This window comes from Indicator indicator, chromosome 17 (genome assembly GCF_027791375.1).
Source record: "Indicator indicator isolate 239-I01 chromosome 17, UM_Iind_1.1, whole genome shotgun sequence".
Lineage (NCBI taxonomy): Eukaryota > Metazoa > Chordata > Aves > Piciformes > Indicatoridae > Indicator > Indicator indicator.
This window is the reverse complement of record NC_072026.1, coordinates 17,015,280-17,037,793: the sequence shown is the minus strand read 5'-3', so window position 1 is coordinate 17,037,793 and position 22,514 is coordinate 17,015,280. Positions and strand designations below refer to the sequence as shown.

Genomic DNA, 22,514 nt, shown 5'->3' with positions numbered 1-22,514 from the left:
CCAGCTGGGCCCAGCCCCGAAGCTTCCCCCGGGCTCGGGCTCTGCTCCCAGCCCCGCAGCTGCAGCTTTTCCGCTCCTGGGGGCCCCCTTAACCCCCTCCCCGCCAGTGCTGCAACCCCCAGCTCGTGTCCCCCCTTCCCAGTCACTGCAGCCCCTGCCCGCAGCCCGGAATGCTGCTCCAGGGAGGCTCCTGGAGACAGCAAAGGGCTGGCGGAGGATCCACATGGGCACTGCCTGGCTTGGCCATCCGGGCACAGGGAGGGTCCCATCCCCTTGCAGAGCTCAGCCCCCAGCTGCCTGCAAGGTTCCTGCTGGGACTGTCAAAGCCTACTGAGCCCTGACCCACTGTCCCCCTGCAAGGGTCTTGTGGGGACAGGAACACCGGGGAGGGGGATGCCAGGGACAATGACACCAGAGGCAGGGACATCAAGGAAGGGAATAACAAGGGACAGTTTCACCCGGGTAGGAACACTACAGGTACCAGGCACCCAGAGCAGCTCCTGTGTGGAACTGTGGGGCTTATGGGCACAGCTGCCCAGGGCTGGTGGAGACATGCTGGAGGAAAAGGGAGCAGCTGGCAGCCACTGAAGGCAGCAGAATGAAATAGAACCACAAGGACCCATGTCTGGGACTGGGCCACCACCCCGCAGCACTGAGCCAAGCGGCAGCCCTTCACTGGGCACTGAAGCATCCAGTGAGGTGCTGGGCAAGGGACAGAGACAGCTTCAGCAGCTGCTCTGCCAAACCTGCCAGCCACAAACCCAACTCCCTGTCCTGGTACTGCACTGCCAGACAGGTGCTGCACCCTTGGCTTCACCCAGCATCCATGGGTGCTGCCAGACACCAGTCACCATGACAATAGTAGCATGGTGGGCACAGGGCAGGAGCCCCCACATGCTCTTGCACAAACCATTGCCCCAGCAAAGGCTTCGGCTGATGAGCTGCTGGAGCACCTGGAGCAGGGCACCATGGATGCCCAGGGGGACAACAGGCAGGGTTGGCCCATCCATGTCCCCTTCTCTGGGCACAAAGTGTCCCTGCATAACACCCTCCCCGTGGTTTTGTCTACTCAGCCCTTTGTCCTGCATCTGGTGCCCATCTTGGGGTGGATTCAGGTGAGCAGAAAAATTAACTCCAGGCAGGGCTAATGGTGGGAGGCTCAGGACAGCATTTCCAGCCAGGGCTTTGCTCCACAGCCTGAGGGTCCACCAGCCCCTTGCCTCCTGCTTCCCCAGCACTCCTGTGCCCCCCAGTGCCCTCTCCTCCACCCTCTAGCCCCCGTGCAAGCACAGGGGGCACTGACCTCCTGGCTTTTCCCACTTTTCCCGAGTTTTCCAGGCTGCAGCCCTGCAGCTTGTTGCTCTCCTTGCTGGGCATCTTCTCTGCCAGCAGTGGGCAGGGGAAGGGGCTGCCTCGACCTCCAGGGGCCCTTCCCAGCACCCATGCCCCCAAAAGAAGGGCTGCTGTCACCAGAACTCTTTGTTATAAAGTTATATTTACATGGAATAAATCTCTACAGACACAAAAGACACGGGCACAGGACCCGGTGGCACTTGGATTAAGAGCCCCCTCTTCGGGATGTGCAAGTGTTTGACACTGACATCCCTGTGCCCCCCAGTCTCCCACTGCCCCACAGTGTGGAGTGGGCAGAGGGGCCCCACGCTGTGCCCTGGGCTGGGCACCCCATGCCTCAGAGGTCCCCAGGAAGGGGGTTTGCAGCTGGGGTGGGGAGGGCAGCTCACCTCACCATGGATTAGCTCCAGGGGAATAAATAGAGGCCTTGGGACAAGCTGTGTGCCCACCCTGGCATGGGGGTGACTGGCAGAGACAGGGCAGGAGCCCCAGGGAGCTTGCAGACCCCTGCAGAGAAGGTCCTCTGCCTGACAAAGTGCTTTGGAAAACCCCATGGGTCCTGGCAACTGATGCCCAGGACACCACAGGGACAGGCACCGTGGCAGCACCCGGCCCCACCATGAGCTACATGGGTGACCCACTCCCAGCCAGCCCCAGGAGGTGATGAGGGAGGTGAGAGGCACCCACAGTGCCAGATATGGTGCCAGGGCCACCAGAGATGGGTGCAGAGACGAGGAGGTGATGCCATCTGAAGACTCACAGGTGGGCCACCACACTCGAGTCCAGTGGAGCAGAGCAGGCTAGGGCACAGCACAGGTGGTGGCAGCTGCATCGCCACACGGCTGGTGCCAACCCTGCAACAAGAGCAAAACTGGTTTGAGTTCCCTCCTGACAACCTCCCCCGAGCCCCAGGGTCCCACGTCCTGCTGCTCCTCACCTGTCTCAGAAGGGCATCGGGCCCTTGTGCGAGAGCCGGGGCCGGGGCCGGGGCCGGGGCCGGCGGAACCGCCGTGTGCCCGCCGGCCGCTGCAGAGCCCCGCGCCGCGCACCCCGCGGCCGCACCAGTGTCCGGATGAGGCCATTCTGGGCATCGCTGCCGTCTGGCGCCTGGCACAGTGGCCCTGGGGGTACAGGAATAGCGTTAGCTAGGTCTCCCCCATCCTGGATGTGGGCTGGGGATGCCATGGGGCTTGCCCACACCTCCCACTGCCCGGCCCAAGGCGGGCACCCTGCCCGTTTCCTGAATTGCTCCCAACAGGAGCCATTCGCGGCTGAGTGCTTCCTGCGCCGAGGCGGCCAGGCCACCTGCATCGATTGTGGCCACCCCGTGCTGAGCGTGGCCACCAGCCTCTCCGAGGGGCACAGAGCAGCCCAGCAACAACCTTTGGCCCCCAGCCCTTCCTAAAGTCCCCTTCTGTAGCCCACTCCATGCCAGTGATGGGCAGTGTCCCCCCAGGCCCCTTGTTGCCTCCCTCTGGGCAGTGCCCTTGCCCTGCAGCCAGCTCCTGCCCGGTCCCCTTGGTCCCCTGGTAGAGATGCTCTGGTGCCAGCACTGCTCCCAACACCACCAGCACTGCTCCCAGCAGCGATGTGTGGAGCCGGATCTGGGTCCCAGCCGGCGCAAGGACCGAGCCCGGCCGTGGGCAGCATGTCGTTCCGGTGGCATGCCGGCGCTGCCCTGGGCTGTCACCCGTGGCACGAGGCGGGTCGTGCCCGGCAGCCGGTGGCAGACTGCTCCCGGGTCCCCCTCTCGATGGGGACGGGGCAGAGGGGGCTTGTTGGCCCCATGAAAGTGCTTTGTCCTTCCCAGCCCAAAGACAGAAGCTCAGGGTGCTGGTCCCACTCCAGCCCCACTCAGCACCCCTAGGTAGGGTTCCCTCTATAGTGCCCGCTGCCAGCCCCGCTGCCCAGAGGTGCGGGGCCGAAGACAAGGACACCGGGAGAAGGAGGTGTGGGTTCGGGGCGGGGGGATCCCCGAGGCGGGGGGATCCCCAGCACGGGGGGATCCCCAGAGGTCCCTGCACTCACCGGCGGCGGCCAGGGCGAGCCAGAGCAGCAGCAGCAGGGCCAGGAGCCAGCGCGTCGCAGTCATACCGGGGGAGGCAGGGGGGCGGCAGCGGCGGCCCCGCGCCGGGGAAGCCTCATTTGTAGGCGGTGAGAACCCGGCCCGGCCCTCTCCCGCCCCGTCATGTGGCTGCCGGGCCCCCGGGGGGGATCCGCCCCCGCCCCGCCCCGGGACACCTCCCTAGACGGACCCCTCAACTAGCATCCCCCCTCCTGGGCATCCCCCATCTCCCCGCAGCACGGCCCCAGCACCACAGCTCCGGGACCCCCCAGCTTGGATCCGGGATCTGCTCCTAGTGTGGATCCTGGATCCTCCCCTTCCCAGCCTGGCCCAGGACCCCCCACCCAGCCTGGCCCCCGGATCCCAGCACTGCTGCCAGCCTGGTCCTGGGAACCCCCCTCCCAGCCAGGATCCCCTTCCCATCCTGGCACTGGAATCCCTCCATCCCAGCCTGACTCTGGGACTTCACTCCCATTCAGACTCCGATGCCTCCTCCCAGCCCAGCGCCAAGACCCTGGGACCCTCCACCCCACCTGGCCCAGGGTCCTCAGTTCCAGCCCACCCCTCCTTTCCCTGGCACGCAAGGGGGCAGGAGGCTCTCCTGGCACTTCCCTTGCCCAGTGCCTATGGCAGCCTCTCCCACTCCATCCCCCCCAAGCCAGGTAGCGCCTGCAGAGGGGTTGCCCACCCACCCTGCTGGTCATCCAGTCCCTGCTGGGGGGGAGGCACAAAAGCCCCTTCGTCCCCCACAGTCTAGGGACCTCTGTGCTGGGGAGGCCACAGAACCCCTGGACTTTGCCAGGACATCACACTTCAGCCTCTGCAGATGGCAGGGTGAGGAGGGGTGTGGATTAGGGGATTGAACCATGACTGTAACACTTCCCCATCAGCCCAACATCATGAGAGCTGCTGAGACCCCCACCAGTCCTCCATATCCAGCACAGGGGTCCCCTGTGTGGGCAGCCAAGGTGGGGGCTGTAGGTACAGGTCTGTCTGAGGTTTTGGTAGTGGGGAGTTTCCAGGGGTGGCTTCTGTGAGAAGCTGCCAGAAGCTTCCTCCTGTGTCCACAGGCCCAATGCCACCAGCTCCAAGACAGACACACCACTAGTCAAGGATGAGCCTGTCAGTGATGGCGGCAGCTCCTCTGGGATGACATTCTGGGAAAAAGACAAAAACAAACAGCAACCTGAGCAATTGCAGCTGGAGAGAGGAGTGGGAGTGGGAGTGTGAGAGGAACAGCTCTGCAGGCACTGAAACAGTGATAGAAGGGAGGAGGTGCTCCAGGCACTGGAGCAGAGATTCCCATGCAGCCAGTCGTGAAGACCACGGTGAGGCAGGCTGCCCCCGTGCAGCCATGGTGAGCAGGTACTCACCTGCAGCCTGTTGAGACCCACAGAGGAGCAGGTGGATAAGGCCACAGGAGGCTGTGGCTCTGTGGGAAGTTCATACTGCAGCAGGCTCCTGACAGGATCTGTGGCTCCATGGAGAAAGGAGCCCATGCTGGAGCAGGTTTGCTGGCAGGACTTGTCACCCCATAGGGGACCCTGCTGGAGGAGATGATAAGAACTGTCAGCCCATGGAGATCCATGCTGGAGCAGATACTCACCTGCAGCCTATGGAGGTCCATGCTGGAGGAGCTGGTGAAGAGCTGGAGCTCACAGGGAGGACTCGTGCCAGAGAAGGCCATGGAGCACTGTCTGCCATGGGAGTGACCCCAAGATGGAGCAGGGGAAGAGGAGGTGAGGAGCTACAGAAACAACATGTGATGGAGGAACCAACAGCTCAGAGTGGTGGTGGTGGTGTCTTGCGCCATGAGGATGAGCTCTGGGGGCTGTCAGGGGGCTACAGGGTTGAGATGGGGGTGCAGGGTGTGTGAGATGAGGCTGTTAGGGGGCTGAGGGGGTGAGTTTGGGCTGTACTGGGGATGGGGGGCTGTGGGTTGGGGCTACAGGTGGGGTGTGGGGACCATGTCAGAATGCTGCATGTGAGCATGGGCACTATGGTGGGAGGGCACTAGGGTGGGAGGACACCCTGTGCCCCCCTGGCACAGTGCAGGGTAACCCCACCAATGCTGTGCACCCCAAAGTGGGGTGCCCATTTTAGGAAGGGTCCAGGAACTTGATTCCCCCCATCCCTGCATGCAACTGGCAGGCTCTGGGAAAGGTCTGGGCTGCCCACCCCACCAGAGCACCCCCCACCTGCTGGGCACCGAGGCTTTGCCTCGGCACAGGATGGCAGCCACGTCCCCGTGCTCCCTTCCGCATTCCTGCGGCCGCGTCACCCCCGGCCTGAGTCACCCTGCAGCCCTCGCAGGTGACGGAAGGCCAACAATAGCCCACAAAGGGAGGATGTCCCCCGCCAGAGCCTTCCTCCCCCCCGTCTTCGAGGAAACCTCCCGCGGGAGGGCCGGGCCCCACCGGACGCGCCGGTGGCCGATGAGCTTCGTCCTGTTGATGCTGGCCCGAGCGGCACGCGGCCCCGCGGGTCCCCGGGGACGGCTGCTGTCACCCCCCCGCCGCTGCTGGGCGAGGAGGAGGAGAAGGGATGTGCAGCCAGGATGGTGCTGCACCCACAGAAGGAGACAGCCCCGTGGCGCGGGGGGGAGGGAGGGTGGCACTGAAGATGGCACCGCAGCATTGAGCTCAGAACTGGGGATAAGGGAGCATGGGGACAGCCCTGTCGCTGTGTGGTGTGGGGGGACCAAGGTACAGGGGCGTCCTGGGCACTGCCATGGGCACGTTCTCTGCACTGGCATCATGACCGTGTGTGGCTAAAGTGCAGGATGGCAGCAGAAGTGTCACCGCAGCAACCGCATCGCACAGCCCTGGGCTGCCTCACAGTGCCAGGCAGCTGCGGTGTCACTCGGTGTGTCCTCTGCCTCCTGTGCCCTGCTGGGGCAGGGGTTCTGCCACCGCTCACCCCGAGCAGAGGACCAGGAGGTGACACCAGGCACAGGCAGCTTAAGGAGCATCCGTGACGCGAGTGTGACCGGCCTCGCTGGCAGGAACAGGGTTGTGGAAGGGCCACCAATTATTGCTGCTGCTGCCGGTCCCCACAAGTGGGCAGGGAACAGGGGACAGAACAGAGGGACACAGCGGTGTGTGCGGCTGCAGAGTGCGGACCTGGTGCCACCTCGTGGTGAGCAGGATCCTGGTGACAGCCACAGCTGGACAGTCACAGCTGGACGGCGCTGTGCTGGCACTGCGGCTGCTCACGGCAGCCCAAGCAGGGCTGGCAGGTGGGGGGAACGCAGTGGGGACAAGAAGGGGGGCAAGGGGCTGCAGTAGATGCCCAGGTGCCACCTTCAGCCCTGTCACCCAGCGGTCCTTGCTGTCATGGCACCACGGACTTCTCCAGGCTCGGGGCCAAGACCAAGGGCAGCCACCCTGAACCCCAGTGCCGGTGGGATGAGCCGGGATGGACTAGAGGAGTCAGGGGCTGGCCGTGGGCAGGGCCTGAAGGAGCTGAAGGTGGGGTCGGGAGGGGCCCATCAGGGCTCTGGTTGCCCCAGCCAAGGGCCACATCCCAGCTGGCTCCTGCGGTTTAGGTCCCACGGAAGAGAGATTTCCCCAGGGGAATGAAGGACATTTGCCTACAGGAAGGAAAGACATTTCCCTGTGGAAGGAAGGACACTTCCTCATGGGAAGGAGGAATATTTCCCAATGGAAGGAAGGATATTTCTGCCTCCCTGTGACAGCTGTAACCTCTAGCAGTCCCTGTGGGGTCCCTCCTGTTCCCACCACTGCTCTCTGTCAGCTCTGTCCTCAGGGTGCCCCTGGGCACCAGCTGGGGACCACCATGGCCATGCCCAGGAGGATGTTCTGCATGTCTCCATGGAGGAGGGTGGTGGGGCGGCCCCAGCAGCATAGCCCACTGGGCACCCTCATCCCAGGGCCCCCACATCGGGTCAGCCCTCAGTGGCTCCAGGGGGACACCCCACACCCCTAGGAGCTGGCAGGCGCCAGGCTGAGCTGGCACAGCCCTACCTCAGCTCCGGGGGAGGATCTTTGGACTTTGTGCTGGCTTTGCTGTTTGATCTCATGGAGGACAACAACCCTGTCCCTGTTGGGGACAACACCCCCATCATCCCTCTGCCCCTGGGGCAAAGGCACAGGAGCAGGGACCTGTCACCCTGGTGCTGGGGAATTGTCCCCTCGGCTCCTGCAGGCACACCCAGTACAGCCATGTCCCCCCTGCAGTGGGTCACAGCCTGGCTGCTCCTGCTACACGGTATGTCAGAGGGGGTTGGGATGTGGGTGAGCTTGCTGGGCACCTGCTGGGGACCTCCTGGGATCCCCCAGAACCAGGCTGGTCTGCATAGGGCATTTGGCCACAGCCTGAGCCCCAGCACTGGGTGAAGCAAGGGTAGGTTTGCCCACTGGGTGCCAGCCCTGCTGCTCTTAGTGGTGGGAGATAATCCTCAACCCCAGGAGGAGCTCAGGGGCACAGAGACCAAGTGCCCAAGGCCACACTGTGCCAAGGGTGACCCATCTCCATGCAGACCCCAGCCTGGTGTGCTTGGCCCCAAATGAAGGACCAGGTCCCAGCCCACAGGCTGGTGATGGAAAGCTTGAGGACAGGTGGTGCTGGTGATGGAGAGCTCAGGGAAAGGCAGTGCCTGTGGTGGCACCAGATGCAGCCCTGGAAAGAGGCCAGATCCCTCTGGGGTGCATCCGTGCCTGCCAGCCAGGTCCTCCAACAGCCCCAGGGATGCTCAGGGCTGCCTTTTGCCAACCCTGCACCTTGTGACGATGCCACCAGAGTCCTGGAACCCATCCCTAGCCGTGCCATGGGCACTGGCTGTGCCCAAGTGCCTTTACTTCCTCCTGAGCTGGGTGATGGGTTGGGTTCCACTCACTGCTCCTGGGGCTAGAAGCAGTGGTTTTGGTGAAAAACCCTAAAGCTGGGCTGGCTCTGTGGCTGGGGATGAGGGTCACAGCTGCCCCTACACCTGGCTGAAGCGAGGAGCCAGCAGAACCCTAACTTCATGGTGTCCCCAGGCTTTGCCATGGGCCAGCCATCCCAGACTGCCTCTGCCAGGACTGACATCAGGGACTGCTCCATGGACCCACCGGTGAGCCTGCCCATGCCACCCTCCCTGCTCCTGGCGCACCCTGCCTGGGATCACCTCGCAGCACCACCACTGCAGCTGGTAACCCCTAACCCACGTCCCCCTGTGCCACCAGTACCTGCCCCCTACGGCCACCAACACCACGGCACGGCTGGCTGCTCTGCGTGCCACCATGCGAGCCCGCGGTGTTGACGCCTACATCGTGCCCTCCACGGACGCCCACATGGTAAGGCAGCAGCCTGCCGGTGGTCCCAGGGACCAGCTCCAGCAGTCGGTGCCCGTGGCCACCTCTCAGGGCTCTGTCCCCGCTGCAGAGTGAGTACATCGCGGAGCGGGACGCGCGGCTGGGCTGGCTCACCGGCTTCACCGGCTCGGCAGGTGGGGCCATCCTCCGCACCCCGGGGGCCCTGCTCGGGGGCATCCTCCGCACCCCGGGGGCCCTGCTCGGGGGCACAGCACCTGGCTGCCCGCTGCTCCTCACCCTCGGGGATCCTCTGGACAGGGCATGGTCCTGCTCCGCATAGGCCGGGCTGGGGATCCCTTCTAGTGGGAGGTGTCCCTGCCCCGTGGCACGGGGGTTGGAGCTAGATGATCTTTAAGGTCCCTTCCAACCCAGCCTATTCTATGAATCCCTGGGGATCCCCAGCACTGCCTGCCGAGTGGGAGAGGTGACAACTGGGCCCCAATCCTGTCCCAGGCACCGTGGTGGTGACACAGGACAAGGCTGCACTGTGGACCGACAGCCGTTACTGGACCCAGGCAGAGAGGCAGCTGGACTGCAACTGGGAGCTGCAGAGGACAAGTTAGTCGGGGGGCAGGGGAATGTGGGGGTGCCGTGTCCCCACAAGGCTCCCCAGCCTCAGCATGGGCCGGGATGTGGCTTGTCCCCACGGTGTCACCCAGCTCTCTTCTGCAGCCTGGATTCAGTCCATCGGGCTGTGGATCGTTGAGGCAGTTCCCGAGAGGGGCATCGTCAGCCTGGACCCCTTCCTCTTCTCCATCGGTAGGGTTGGCCAGCAGGTGGGCAGCTCGCGGGGGGGTGGATTTGCCAGGTGCCCCCACTCACGGGCTGCTTCTCCTTACAGACACCTGGGACAGCTACAGCGAGGCTCTGCAGGGCTCCGGCAGGACCCTGCTGCCCCTGGAGACCAACCTCGTGGATGAGGTGTGGGGTGACCAGAGACCTCCTGTAGCCTCCAGCGAGATTTACAGCCTGCCGACAGCCTTCACAGGTATGACCACACTCCTGCCCCTCGGCAGCCCCCATTCCGGGGGCCATGGGGGGCCCCGAGCTGAGCTGGCCACTTGCTGCCCTCCTAGGGAGCAGCTGGCAGGAGAAGGTGGCAGGGATCAGGCAGCAGATGGAGCAGCACAGTCGGCACCCCACGGCCGTGCTGCTGTCGGGGCTGGAGGAGACGGCCTGTGAGTAGCCGTGGTGCCAGGGTGGGTGCCGAGGTGGGAGGGCAGCCGGTGGGCACAGGCTCGGAGGTCTCATTCCTGACAGGGCTCTTCAACCTCCGTGGAGATGACATCCCCTACAACCCTGTCTTCTACTCCTACACCCTGCTGACCCACACCAGCATAAGGTGGGCAGCATCTCCCTGTGGGCACGGGGCATGGACAAGGTTCAGCACCCATGGGACCCTCCCCTGGCCCAGCTGCCCCCTTGCCCTGAGCTCACTATGTCCCACAGTGCCCGGTCCTACCATGTGTACCTTCCCAGCCCTATATCTTTCCCAGATCCAGCATCCCTCCCCCCAGTTCACAACGGGGTGCAGCCCCCTCCTTCCAGCACTACCTGAGGCTGACCCCCATTTCCAATCCAGTATGCTCACTGCCAGCCACCAGCACCCTCTTCTCTGCTAACATGCCCTGCACAGCTGGGCTGGGGGGTACTGTGCCAATGCCACAGCTGTGCCCACCCCATGCCACGCTCTCCCACAGCCTGTTCGTGGATGAGGCACGGCTGTCAGCGTCAGCAAGGGAGTCCCTGCAGGCAGAGTGCCCAGGGAAACTCTGTGTGGAGCTGCTGGGCTACGGGGAGGCACGTGCCCACCTCCACCGCTATGCCCAGGGCAACGTCATCATCTGGCTGGGCACCGAATACACCAACTATGGCCTCTACAATGCTACCCCCCAGGTTGGGCACCCACTGGCACTCACGTTGCTGAGCCTGATTGTGGGTGACGTGGGTCCTGCCAGGCTTGGGGATGGCCCCATGCCACTGAGCTGTGGGGGTAGGAGGGGTGGATGACCATGCCCAGCCATGCCACCCACATTGTGCCCTTGCAGGAGAAGCTGCTGGAGGAGACTTACTCACCTGTCATGCTGGCCAAGGCAGTGAAGAACACCAAGGAGCAGGACCTGCTGCGAGCTGCCCATGTAAGGGCTGTCCCCATCCCCACAGCCCTGAGCCAGAGTGGGGGACAGGCAGAGGAAGTGGGGTGGTGCTGATGTCCCCCTCCCCTGGTGCCACCAGGTTCGGGACGCGGTGGCTGTCATCCAGTACCTGCTATGGCTGGAGAAGATGGTCCCACAGGGGATGGTGGATGAGTTTTCAGGGGCACAGCATATCGATGCCCTTCGCAAGTACAGTGCTGCCACTATGTCCCCCCAGCTCTGCCTGGCATCGGGCAGCTGGGCCTCTTCCCAGCATCTCTCTCCCTGCTGCCTTCCAGGGCACAGCAACACAACCGTGGACCCAGCTTCCAGTCCATCTCTGCCAGCGGGCTCAACGCAGCACTGGCACACTACAGGTATGACCAGGGCAGGTCTGGGGGTGCCATGGGGTCAGTGGAGTGGGGAGTGGGCAGTTCCCTCTCCCTGCCATGCTCTTGCAGCCCCTCCAATGGGAGCAGCAGGAAGCTGTCTGTGGATGAGATGTACCTGGCAGACACAGGGGGACAATATCTGTGAGTAGCCTTTAACGTGCCCTTCCTCTTCCCCCCCAGCACTGTGCAGCCCCTTCCGGCACTGTGCAGCCTCCCAGTCCTTCCCCATGCCCCCAGCACAGGGAGTGCCCAAAGGCAGTGCCAGGGCTGCATCGTGCCCCCTCACATGTCCCCTTTGTAGGGACGGAACAACAGACATCACCCGGACAGTGCACTGGGGTGTGCCCACCCCACTCCAGAAGGTACCCACCCACCCCACACCATGCCAGCTAGGTGTCTAAAACCTCTCTGCAGTGCCCAGCACCAAGGTCCCAGCCAGAGCTGGATGTGCTGGGCAGGTGCCTGGGCACTACCACACTCAGCCCTGCCATGCCCCTGGGCAGGAAGCCTACACCCGTGTGCTGATGGGCAGCATCGACCTATCCCGCCTGGTCTTCCCACCCAGCACGGCAGGTGGGTGCTGAGCCTGGCATGGGGTAGCTCAGCCCTTCCCATGGCAAGGAGGATGGCAGGGGGGTCTCAGTGGCTCACCAGCCCATCCCATCTCCTCACTCCCCAGGGAGAAACGTGGAGTCCTTTGCCCGCCGAGCGCTCTGGGACGTGGGGCTCAACTATGGGCATGGGACCGGCCACGGCGTTGGCAACTTCCTCTCAGTCCACGAGTGTAGGTGCTGGGCACCGGTGCTGGGGACATGGCTGAGCCACGGGGCACAGAGACAAGGACAGGGGCTCATCTGGGGCTTCTTACAGCCTGGATAAGCCTTTTGTTACCTGCAGGGTGCTATGGTTCTTGCTGGGATAATCCAATGGTTCTTGCTGGGATAATCCAATGGTCCTTGACAGGGTAGCTCCATGGCCCTTGCTGGGATGGCCTCAGGGTCTTTGCCACGGTGGTTTGGTCTTTGCTGGGGTGGTTCTATGGTCTTTGCTGGGGTGGTTCTATGGTCTTTACCAGGGTGTCTCACCGTCCTTGCTGCAGTGGCTCCATGGTCCTTGCTGTGGTGATTGCCACATGGTCCTTGTCAGGGTGACACCTCAGTCCTTGTTGGGGTGTCCACCTGGCACAGGCTGTCCCCAGGAGCTGTAAGCCACCCCATGTCCCTCACAGGGCCCGTGGGCTTCCAGTCTAACAATGTGCCACTGACAGCTGGCATGTTCACCTCCATCGGTAGGTGCCCACCACTGTAGCATTCAGCACTCAGCTCCACCCAGGAGCCAGATCCAGCCCCTCTGGGGTGGGGTGAGATGGGCTGGGGGAGTTGCTGAGTCATGGGACTCACTGGGCACCTTCCTGTCCCCCAGAGCCTGGGTACTACCAGGATGGAGAGTTCGGGATCCGCATTGAGGACGTCGCCCTCGTGGTGGAAGCACAGACCAAGGTAACACCATGGGGGTAGGCTGAGGGTGGCACAGGGCTGGGCTGAGCAGCATCTTCTGGGCAGGGCTGGGGCACTCAAGGTCGCCTCTCTGTGGCAGCACCAGACTGGAGAGAAGCCCTTCCTGACCTTTGAGGTGGTGTCCCTGGTGCCCTATGACCGCAACCTCATTGACCTCAGCCTCCTGTCACTGGAGCAGGTACGGGGTGGGCACTTGGAGCAGGGTGGCAGAGTAGGGGCATGGGGCCAGCACATGGGGCTGGGGTACAGGGAGAGAAAAGGGGAGGTGGAAACAGGGTGGTAGCAGGAAACCAGGACTGTGGCATGAGGTCAAGGTGGGTAAATGAGGCTGGAGCAGGATTGGATGTGTGGATGGAGAGGGTCTGAAGATGGGGTGAGTCATGGGGCCAGACCAAACTGAGTCTGCAGCTGAGGACAGTGATGGGGGTGTGAGGTAGCTGGATGGGAAGGGCCAACAGGGGTAATGGGGATGCAGGCAGTGACGGGGGAAGGTGCCAGGGCAGCCCCCCACAGCTCCCCATGGTGCCCGGCTGCAGATCCAGTACCTCAATGCCTACTATGAGACCATCCGGGCACGCGTGGGGCCGGAGCTGCTGCGACAGCAGCTGCATGAGGAGCACGAGTGGCTGCAGAGGAACACTGAGCCCTTCCCACTGGGCAATGGCACCACCAATGCTGCCACTACAGCCACCACCATGGTGGGCACACTGGCCCTGGCATCCCTGCTCGGGGTGCTGCTGCCCACGCTGCAGGCCTGAGCCCATGTCAGCCCCCGCCCTGCCGCCACCATCTCCGCTCCCTGCCACTGGCTTCCTCTTTCTTGGTTTCTCTTTTCTCTTTGTGATTAAACATCAGCAATGCTGGCAGGTGCCTGTGCCCTGCTGTGCCCTGCTGTGCCCTGCTGTGTCCGGTGTCACCAGTCTGCCCACAAGTGGTATGGGGTTGGGATCCAGCCTCATGTGACCCCCCCCAGCACCACAACTGTCACCCACCTTATGTCCTTGGGCAGCTGAGTCAGCACCAAGGCTGAGGAGGTTTGGAAAGGATTTCAGTTCCTAGAATCATGAAGTTGTTTGGGTTAGAAGGGACCTTTAATGTCATCAAGTCCAACCATTGGACCTGTTTGTCTTCAGAGGAGAGACGTCCAGGTAGGAGGATCACTAGGGGCCATGGGACATCCTGGACCAAGGGGAAGGGAGAACAAGCAGGCACAGAGAGCAGGCAAGGCAGAAAAGGGTTAGGGTGCATGAAGAATGGCCAGCAAGTCCAGGGATGCTCTCCTCACCCTCTACTCTGCCATAGTGAGGCCACAGATGGAGTACTGGGTCCAGCTCTGGGCTTCCGTGTTCAACAGAAACGGAGAACTGCTGGAGAGAGTGCAGGGGGAGGCTCCAAAGCTGCTGAGGGGCCTGGAGCATCTCTGTGAGGAGCAAAGGCTGAGCGCCCTGGGGCTGTTGAGCCTGGAGAAGAGCAGCCCCAGAGGGGATCTGATCAATGCTCAGCAAGAGCTAAAGAGTGGGGGGCAAGAGAAGGGGCCAGACTCTTCTCAGTGATGCCCAGGGACAGGACAAGGGGCAATGGGCACAAACTAGAACCCAGGAGGTTCCACTTGACCAGGAGAAGAAATTTCTTTGATGTGATTTAAGGATGCTGGAGCCCTGGAGCAGGCTGCCCAGAGAGGTTGTGGAGTCTTCATGTCTGGAGAGCTTCCAAACTCAGCTGCACATTGTGATCCTGGGCACGCTGCTGCGGGTACTCTGCTTGAGTGGGTTTGGACTGGATGATCTCCAGAGGTCCCTTCCAACCCCACCATGCTGGGGTTTGGTGACCATCATCCCTCGCATGGATGAGACATAATGCCCACTGGCACCATGGCCAGGCAGGGGTGGCAGGGCAAGGGCAGCCATGCCCGCGCCGGGGCCCCCGCTTCGTGGCAGGCTTCCTTCCTCCCGGAGCAGCCCCTGCCCCCGGCCAGCCGCCCCGGGCCGCGCCGCTGCCACCTCCCCTCATGTGACCCACGGTTTCCTGTGCGCTTCCCGGCCTCGGGGCCGGTGCTTCGCTTCGTGCCGTGCCAGCCTCTGCTCCGGCACCGTACTCGTGGTACCATGCTGCGCCGCAAGCCCTCCAACGCCGGCGACAAGGAGCCGGGACACAGGAAGGTGAGTGCTGCTGGCACCTGCCTGCCCTTGGCACCCGCTCTGCTCAGCTACCACAGGCTGCCCGCAGGATGCTGAGCAGGGGAGCGCTGGCATCAGGGGGCTGGGGCAGTCGTGGGGCAGACCTAAAGGGCGGCTGGGGACAGCTCTGCTGCCTCCAGTCTCTGCCGCCACCGGCCGCCGTGGCCTCACCATCGCATGGTGCCGGCCGCGTCCCGCGGTGCCCTGCTTGCCAGCCTGGCTTGCAAGCAGGCGGGTGGGTGGCCGGGGATGCACCCACCCCCTGGGGTCACCGTGACCATGAGCCGCGGGGCTCTGCTGGGGGGTGACCCCAGTCCCAGGGGCTCCCTACAGCACGGGCTGCTGCTCGCCGTTTCCTGACGGGGCGGGGGGGCGGGCGCGGCTGCCGTGCCGGTTCGCACTCCCAGCCCCGCCGAGCTGCCGGGAGCCTGCGGTCGAGGCTGAGCGAGGCTCTACCACCTGCTTTGGCCACTTCCTCTAGCAGCACCGTGCTGGGTGCTGGGAACCACCGGCAGCACCGGTTTCCAGCACCGGGACCGATCTAGATGCACCAGCTACCATCACCGGGGTCTCTCCAGAGCCCACCAGAGCCATGGACCACCCCATTGGAGTCACCAGTGAGAGCCACCACTGGCCACTCGGTGGGCTGGCTTTGGCAACAAGGAGACAGCAAGGGGACATTCAGTGCTGTGAGACAGCCTGGCACAGAGCTGCCACGGTGCCCTGTCCCTGCTGGGAATTTGGGTGCTCTCCTGTCCCTATGATGGGGGTGGCCCTGTGAGCCTGGCAGTGCCCGGTGGGCTCCCCTTGCTCCTGCCCAGCCACAGCTTTCACTTCTCTCTGGCTTCTCCCCTGAAGAGGCCCTGGCTGCACAGCCCCTGCTGCCAGGCTTCCGTGCACCCAGTGCTCTGACAGCCCCGGGCAGGGCACAGGGGAAGCAAGGGGGGGGACCCGAGGCGTTCATGCCAGCCAGGGTCCAGGAGTGCTGGGGTAGGAGTGGGGCAAAACACCAGCACCTCCACACCAGCTGGGCTGGTCCTGCAGAGATAGAGCAGGGTGTCTCTCATCCCAGCCAGATATGGAGGATGCTCAGGAGAGGGGATGAAGAGGAGGAGGGGAAGGCTCAGGTCTGTGCCAGAGCAGGGCCCCAGGCAACAGCAGCAGGAGCCCGGGGGCGGGCTGAGAAGAAAGGAAATCGCTGCGTTTGTGGTCGAGCAGAAGTGAGCAGCACGGTGGGAGCTCCGGGGAGCCAGCCACCCCAGCGTGGGAACCAGGGCCCACAGCAGCACTGTCACTGGGCATCAGGACTGTGTGGCCGTGCAGGGATCCCAGCTGGCACCAAGGGTGTTCCTGGCATGGGGAACCCCCTTCTCATGTGGGACAGGAACCCTCAGACACAGAGGGGAGGAAGCAGAGCCAGGGAGGAAGGCAGAGGGAGAGGCAACAATGAAAGTGCCACCAGCACTGAGACCCAAGTGTCCTTGGTGGCTTTGGCACAAAGGCAGGACCCAGCTGGTGATGCTTGCAGGGGAGGAGCTCTCTGGGCTGTGGGGTGAAGCTGGCAGGAGGAAATGTGGGAAACTTCTTTTGATGTTGGAGCTGAATGTGAGGGCAGCACGGGGCACACAGGCAGGGCAGCACATGGGCACAGCAGCACAGTCTGAAAACAGCCTTTAGTTGCCAGCCATGGAGGGGAGGGAGAGACAGACTCATGGCACGGCCATCACCATAGCAGGACCAGGGGTGTAGCCCCTCCCTGGACTGGATACACCCAGAGTGATGCCAGGTTTCTGCACCCCAGGTGCCAAGGGGCTCACAATACAGTGGCTCTCAGCAGGGGCAGGATAGGGCAAAGGTGTGCCAGTCAGAGAGCTCCGAGCAATACCCAGGGGCTGCTCAGGCTTGGTGCCAGCTGCTGGCATGAGAGTCTGGGCAGAAGCCCTCACACCTTTCCACCTCCCCCAGCTCTCCCTTCAGCGCTCCAACAGCTTCAAAGACTTTGCCAAGGCCAAGGTCAGCTCCCCTGTGCCGAGCGAGAAGGAGTTCAACCTGGAGGAGCATGTGAGTGCCACATCCCCCTACCCTGGGACCACCTTCCTGGCAGGCACAGCCCCCATCAGAGCCTGGTCCCCCAAACTCCTGGTCATACCAGTGCCCCAAATGCCATGGAGCAGCCCCAGGACTTCCAGAACTGGGAGGATTTGGGGGATCTTGCCTACTACAGAGTCCTTCAGCCCCCATCTGAAGTTTTCCCTGCGTGTGGAGGGGGTTCTGCCTTCACTCTTCACCCCTCTGCCAGATCCCCGAGGATGAATCCAGCAGTGGCCTCCCCGAGGACACCACACGGAGCGGTGGAATGAAGCTGAGCAAGAAGTGGCGAGCAGTCATCACCCGCACCATGAACCGCAGGATGGGCAGGGTGGCCGTGAAGGCCCTGGCTGAGGGGAAGGTGAGTGGGAGGCTTGGGCAAGTGGGAAGCAGCCCCCCCGACACACACAGACTCCCTTAGCCTGACCCTGGTCCCCCTAGCAGGGAGAAGTGGAGGAGGAAGAGTCCCCATGCCCCCCATCCCCGTCGGGCAGCGTGGGGGAGCCAAGCCATGAGAAGCTGCCTCTGTCTTACGTGGAGATGGAGGAAGATGGACACCCATCCTCCATCAGCCGCCAGCTGTCCAGTGGTGAGCCTGGCCCGCTGACACCGTTCCTGGTGACACCGTTCCTGGTGACACCGTCCCCTCTCCCCGCAGCTGTCCACTTCCTGACCTCCCTCCCCTCTGCAGGCAGCGAGGCGCCCAGCCCCGGCCCGGGGAGCAGCCCAGGGCTGGAGGAGAGCAGCCCAGCCTACAGCGGCCCCTTCTGCGGCCATGCCCGTGTCCACACCGACTTCACCCCCAGCCCCTACGACAGGGACTCGCTGAAGCTGCGGGTGAGCCACGGCCACGGGGAGAAGGGCAGGAGAAGGAGGGAGGGTGGCTGGGGACCCCCCCGGCCCAGGCCTTACACTCCCCTCCACCCCCCCTCCTCGCTTGGGCCAGAAAGGGGACATCATCGGCATCATCGAGAAGCCACCCGTGGGCACCTGGACCGGGCTGCTCAACAACAGGGTGGGCTCCTTCAAGTTCATCTACGTGGATGTCATCCCCGAGGAGACAGCCCCTGCCCGCAGGAGCCGAGGCTCTGGCAAGAGCAAGAGGCTCAAGCCCAAAACCCTCCACGAGCTGCTGGAGCGCATCAATCTGCAGGTAAGGGATGGGCACCCCTGGGGGAATGAGCCCCCAGTGCCAGCCACAGCACCACCTTCACCCCAGCAGCCCATTGGTGTCCCACGTCCCTGTAGGCTCCCCCACCTCACACTCAAGTGCTGCTGGGGGGAATGGAGAGGACACACAGGGCTTTTCCAGAGGGATACCAAATTGTATGTTAGTGTTGATCTGCTGGAGGGTTGGAAGGCTCTACAGAGGGACCTGGCCAGGCTGGATCGATGGGCCAGCACCAGTGGGATGAGGTTCAACACAGCCAAGTGTCTGGTCCCACATTTGGGTCACAACAACCCCATGAAGGCTCCAGGCTTGGGGCAGAGTGGATGGAAACTGCCCAGTGGAAAAGGAACTTGGGGAATTGGTTGACAGTAGCTGAAAGTGAGCCAGAGTGTGCCCAGGTAGGCAAGAAAGCCACCAGCATCCTGGCTTGTATCAATAATAGTGATAGCAGGACCACGGCAGGGATTGTTCCCCTGCACTCAGCATTTGTGAGGCCACATCTTGAGTTCTGGGTTCAGTTTTGGGCCACTCACTCCAAGAAGGACATCGAGGTGGGACTGGGACAGGTCCAGAGAAGGGCAATGAAGCTGGTGAAGGGTCTGGAGAACAGGGCTGGTGAGGAGCAGCTGAGGGACCTGGGGTTGTTCAGCCTGGAGAAAAAGAGGTTGAGGGGAGACCTTCTGGCTCTCTCCAACTCCCTGAGAGGAGGGTGGAGCCAGATGGGGGTTGGTCTTTTCTTACAAGGAACAAGCGACAGGACAAGAAGAAACAGTCTCCAGTTGCCCCAGCAGAAGTTCAGGTTGGACATGAGGAACAATTTCATCCCTGAAAGGGTTGTCAAGGCCTGTCTCAGGCTGCCCAGGAGGGGTTTCATATCTGTGGAGCTGTGGTGCTGAGGGATGTGGTTTAGTGGTGACCTGGCAGTGCTGGGTTCACAGTTGGACTCCATGAGCTCATAGGTCTCTTCCAACCACAGCAATTCTGTGGGCGAGCGTCCACCATGGGCCTGTGCCGAGGCAAGTAGCCGCATGGGCAGCACCATGGGCGGGCAGGAGGCGAGGGCAGTCATGCCATGCTGCTGTCTCGTTGCCTCCAGGAGCACACCTCCACCCTGCTGCTCAACGGCTACCAGACCCTGGAGGACTTCAAGGAGCTGCGGGAGACACACCTCAGCGAGCTGAACATCACCGACCCCCAGCACCGTGCCAAGCTGCTCACGGCTGCCGAGCTGCTCCTGGACTACGACAGTAAGAACTGGGGGTGAGGGGTGGGGGAATCCCCTGTGCTGCCCATGGCCCCCGTGCCTCGGGGAAGCCCCACTGCCCACTCATGCCCCGTCCCATCTCTCCCAGCAGCCAGCGAGTCGGAGGAAGGCGCCAGCTCCGAAGCGCAGCCCTCGCCCTCGGAGCCCAAAGGGGACATCCCCCGGGACTCAGGCTGCTTCGAGGGCTCCGAGGGCCTTGAGGGCAGCCGCGATGAGGCCGAGCTGGGGGGTCCCGACGGGCAGCTGCAGGCTCTCTCCCTGGCAGAATCCTCCTGAGCCCACCCTGCCTGCTGGCACAGCTGCTGCCTGCTCTGGCCCCGGCAGCTGCTCGTGGGGTGAGCAGATGAGCCGCCGGACCCCATGTCCCCAGCACCCCTGGCTGCAGCAAGTCAGCCCTCAGCCCCCTGAGGCTGCCCCCAGGGCACCCTGCCCTGTTCCACCCTGCCTTGGGGTACCACCTTCCCTACTCTGAGGTGCCACAGGTCTGGGCTCTGTCTCCCGGGCTTGCCCCACTTCATCCACGGCTTTAGGAGCTCCTCCTGGAGATTAGGGCTGCTGGGCTGAGGACAGTGAGGGCCATGGCAGGGTGGGATGGGGTAAGCCTAGTGCTGAGCAGCTGGGTGGAAGAATGAAGAGGTCCCACCCAGCCCAGAGGACCCATCTAGCCCAGCTCATGACCATCCACCAACCTGCCTGCCTCCAGCAAGTTCCTCACATCCAAGGAAAGGTTTGCTAGACAGTTTGGGTGGTGGGGGGGAGAGGTTCAGCTGAACAGCCCAGCAAGGGCACCATGAGCCCCCTCCATTACACAAGGAGAGCCCCAAAAGTCGCCCCCAACTTGCCACCAAGCCTGGTCCAGGGAGGGCGACAAGAAGAACCTGTAGTGACTACCCTGATGATGGACTTGGTGGGGTGAGGACACAGCCTCATGGCAGAACAGCCCCTTCCAGCCTGCCAGACCTCCCCACAGACATCGCTGGGGAATGGGCAGGGGGACTGCAGCCCAGCCAGACCACCCCTGGGGGGGCAGAAGCAAGGAAGGGATCTATGGTGGGGTAGAGGCAGCCAGGAACACACACAGCAGCTGCTGCCCAGCTGGGGGTACCTCTCCCAGCCTCCTCCTGCCCAGCCTCGCCAGCTCCAGCCCCACTGATGCTGCACCATCAACTTCCAGGCACCCAGGTGGGTCCTTTCTGCTCCATCCCAATAAAAGTTTGTGACTGTAGCTGGCTCCAGCCTCCATCCTGCTGCCAAGGGCTCCTGGAGGGGGCTGAGGAGAGGAGCATGGGCTGCAGGTGGCACAATGCTGCCCAGGGTGTTCGTGACGGGGTGATAGCTGGGGTGCATGTGACACAATCCTGCCCAGGATGCTGCAACCATCATGGGTGGATAGTGGGACACTGAAAAGACTTCCTGCAAGTAGGAGATGTTGAGGTTGAGAAGCCCCAGGGAAGGGGGAAGGCAGCCAGGCTAGGGAGGCACAGAGAGAGGCAGGGCCACAGCTCAGCTGTTTTTCAAACCAATTTGAGTTTCCTTCATTGTTTGAAAATTAAAAAAAAAAAAAAAAAAAAAAAAAAGAGAAGGAAAAAAAAAAAAAACCAACCCCAGAACTGCAGAAAGCCCAACCCTTGCCCTGCCCCCACTTCCTCCATGGCCCAACCTGAGCCCAGCCAAGAGGAACCGCAGGCAGCAGCCAGCCCTTGACACTCACCCGAGGACCCCAACCCCCCCTCCTCACCCAGGCTGGGGGCAGCTGGTAACTGGGGGAGGGGGGCACATCTCTCACTACCTGGAGGGGGCAGGGTGGTTGCAGTGGTCCTAGGATCCCCCCAGTCCTGGGCTGAGCTGGCTGCAGGGTGGCAGTGGGAGGCCAGGGCAGCCAGAGCCCAGGGTGGCAGCAGTGCCTTCTCGCCTGGGAGCAGAGAGCCTGGTGCTACAGGAGAAGGGGCAGCACCAGCCACCACATTAATGCCACATTAGTGCCATGTCATCTGCTGCCAGGCACAGCCCGGGTCACCACTTCAAGGGGCCAGGGAAGAGGAGGGTGTTGGTGGGCACACATCAGACCTTGCCACTCTGCCCTGTGCTGAAAGCAGGGTGGCACAGGAGGCCAGGGAAGGAGCAGCAGCAACTTCCCACTGCCAGGCAGGAGCACTGTGAAGAAAAGCAGGATGCCCCTAGTGGGTCACCAGCCACCCAGTCAGCCAGTGCCTGTGGGGAGGCACAGGGGTACCCAGCAATGGTGGCACAGGCTGCTGCTGCCAGGCCCTCCATCGCTGTCCCACAGACACCTAGAGCTCTTCCCAGCCACTGCCAGGTGTGGGGCAGGGAGCGTGGCATGGCAGAGGAGCCTGGCCATTGCCTCTCCTCCCTCCTGTGCCAGGGCTGGCCCACACATGCAGCCAGTGCCAGGACAGCTGGCAAAGCCCAGGGAGAAGAGCAGAGGCTCTGAAAGCCAGTGGAGGATGGCTGAGAAGTGCAGGGCAAGGCAAGGGGCACACGGGGACACGACGACACGACACAGAACGGGGGGCAGAGCGTCTGCAGAGCAGCAGCCGAGCAGTGCCATAGCCTGGGGGGCATGGGGAGGGCATGCCTGTGCTCGGTGCCCATGCCCAGAGCAAAGACAGCACCAGCACGAGCCAGAGAGCCAGTGGCATAGGCAGGACCCCCCCCTGCTCAAACACCCCTTGCACAACCACTCTGCAGCCAGCGTGGGGTGGAGAGAGGCAGCAGGAGGTGGGCTGGTGCCCCTAGGGGCTCCTTCCCTGAGCCCCCCAGTTTGGTGAGCCCCGGGAAGGGGCAGGAAGGAGTGTGTGTCCTCCTGCCCACGCCATGTGAAGAGCAGGAGTGCTGCTTCAAAAACCTGCTGCCAGCAGAACACCTTCCCAGTGGGTTTGGCCCTTTTGGAACCCAAAACGTCTCCTGCCACCCCCTGCTGCCACCTTACCCCACAAAACAACGGCACAGGGGAGGGAAAGGAGGGAGGAGGGGAGAGGGGACACTGCTGCCACCAACTGCTGTGCCCCATCCCACC

The 22,514-nt window shown here is 63.0% G+C and overlaps 3 protein-coding genes across 3 annotated transcripts; 2 read left to right on the top strand and 1 right to left on the bottom strand.

The window, feature by feature from the left end:
• Positions 1–2,295: 2,295 nt before the first annotated feature.
• APLN (apelin) lies at positions 2,296–3,445 on the bottom strand. Its single transcript, XM_054388569.1, has 3 exons — positions 3,382–3,445; positions 2,698–2,703; positions 2,296–2,474 (listed from the first exon to the last, which is right to left on the bottom strand). The coding sequence occupies exons 1-3, from the start codon at positions 3,443–3,445 to the stop codon at positions 2,296–2,298; spliced, it is 249 nt and encodes an 82-aa protein (XP_054244544.1).
• A 4,157-nt stretch (positions 3,446–7,602) lies between these two features.
• Positions 7,603–13,535, top strand: XPNPEP2 (X-prolyl aminopeptidase 2). Its single transcript, XM_054388612.1, has 21 exons — positions 7,603–7,648; positions 8,419–8,492; positions 8,605–8,715; positions 8,804–8,867; positions 9,187–9,291; positions 9,406–9,492; positions 9,575–9,721; positions 9,810–9,911; positions 9,994–10,075; positions 10,434–10,629; positions 10,782–10,871; positions 10,969–11,078; positions 11,168–11,245; positions 11,330–11,401; positions 11,562–11,622; positions 11,764–11,833; positions 11,940–12,044; positions 12,489–12,548; positions 12,683–12,759; positions 12,857–12,955; positions 13,314–13,535. The coding sequence occupies exons 1-21, from the start codon at positions 7,603–7,605 to the stop codon at positions 13,533–13,535; spliced, it is 2,058 nt and encodes a 685-aa protein (XP_054244587.1).
• A 1,347-nt stretch (positions 13,536–14,882) lies between these two features.
• On the top strand, positions 14,883–19,753 carry SASH3 (SAM and SH3 domain containing 3). Its single transcript, XM_054388443.1, has 8 exons — positions 14,883–14,936; positions 16,920–17,015; positions 17,254–17,403; positions 17,484–17,631; positions 17,734–17,879; positions 17,989–18,195; positions 19,310–19,460; positions 19,566–19,753. The coding sequence occupies exons 1-8, from the start codon at positions 14,883–14,885 to the stop codon at positions 19,751–19,753; spliced, it is 1,140 nt and encodes a 379-aa protein (XP_054244418.1).
• Positions 19,754–22,514: the final 2,761 nt, after the last annotated feature.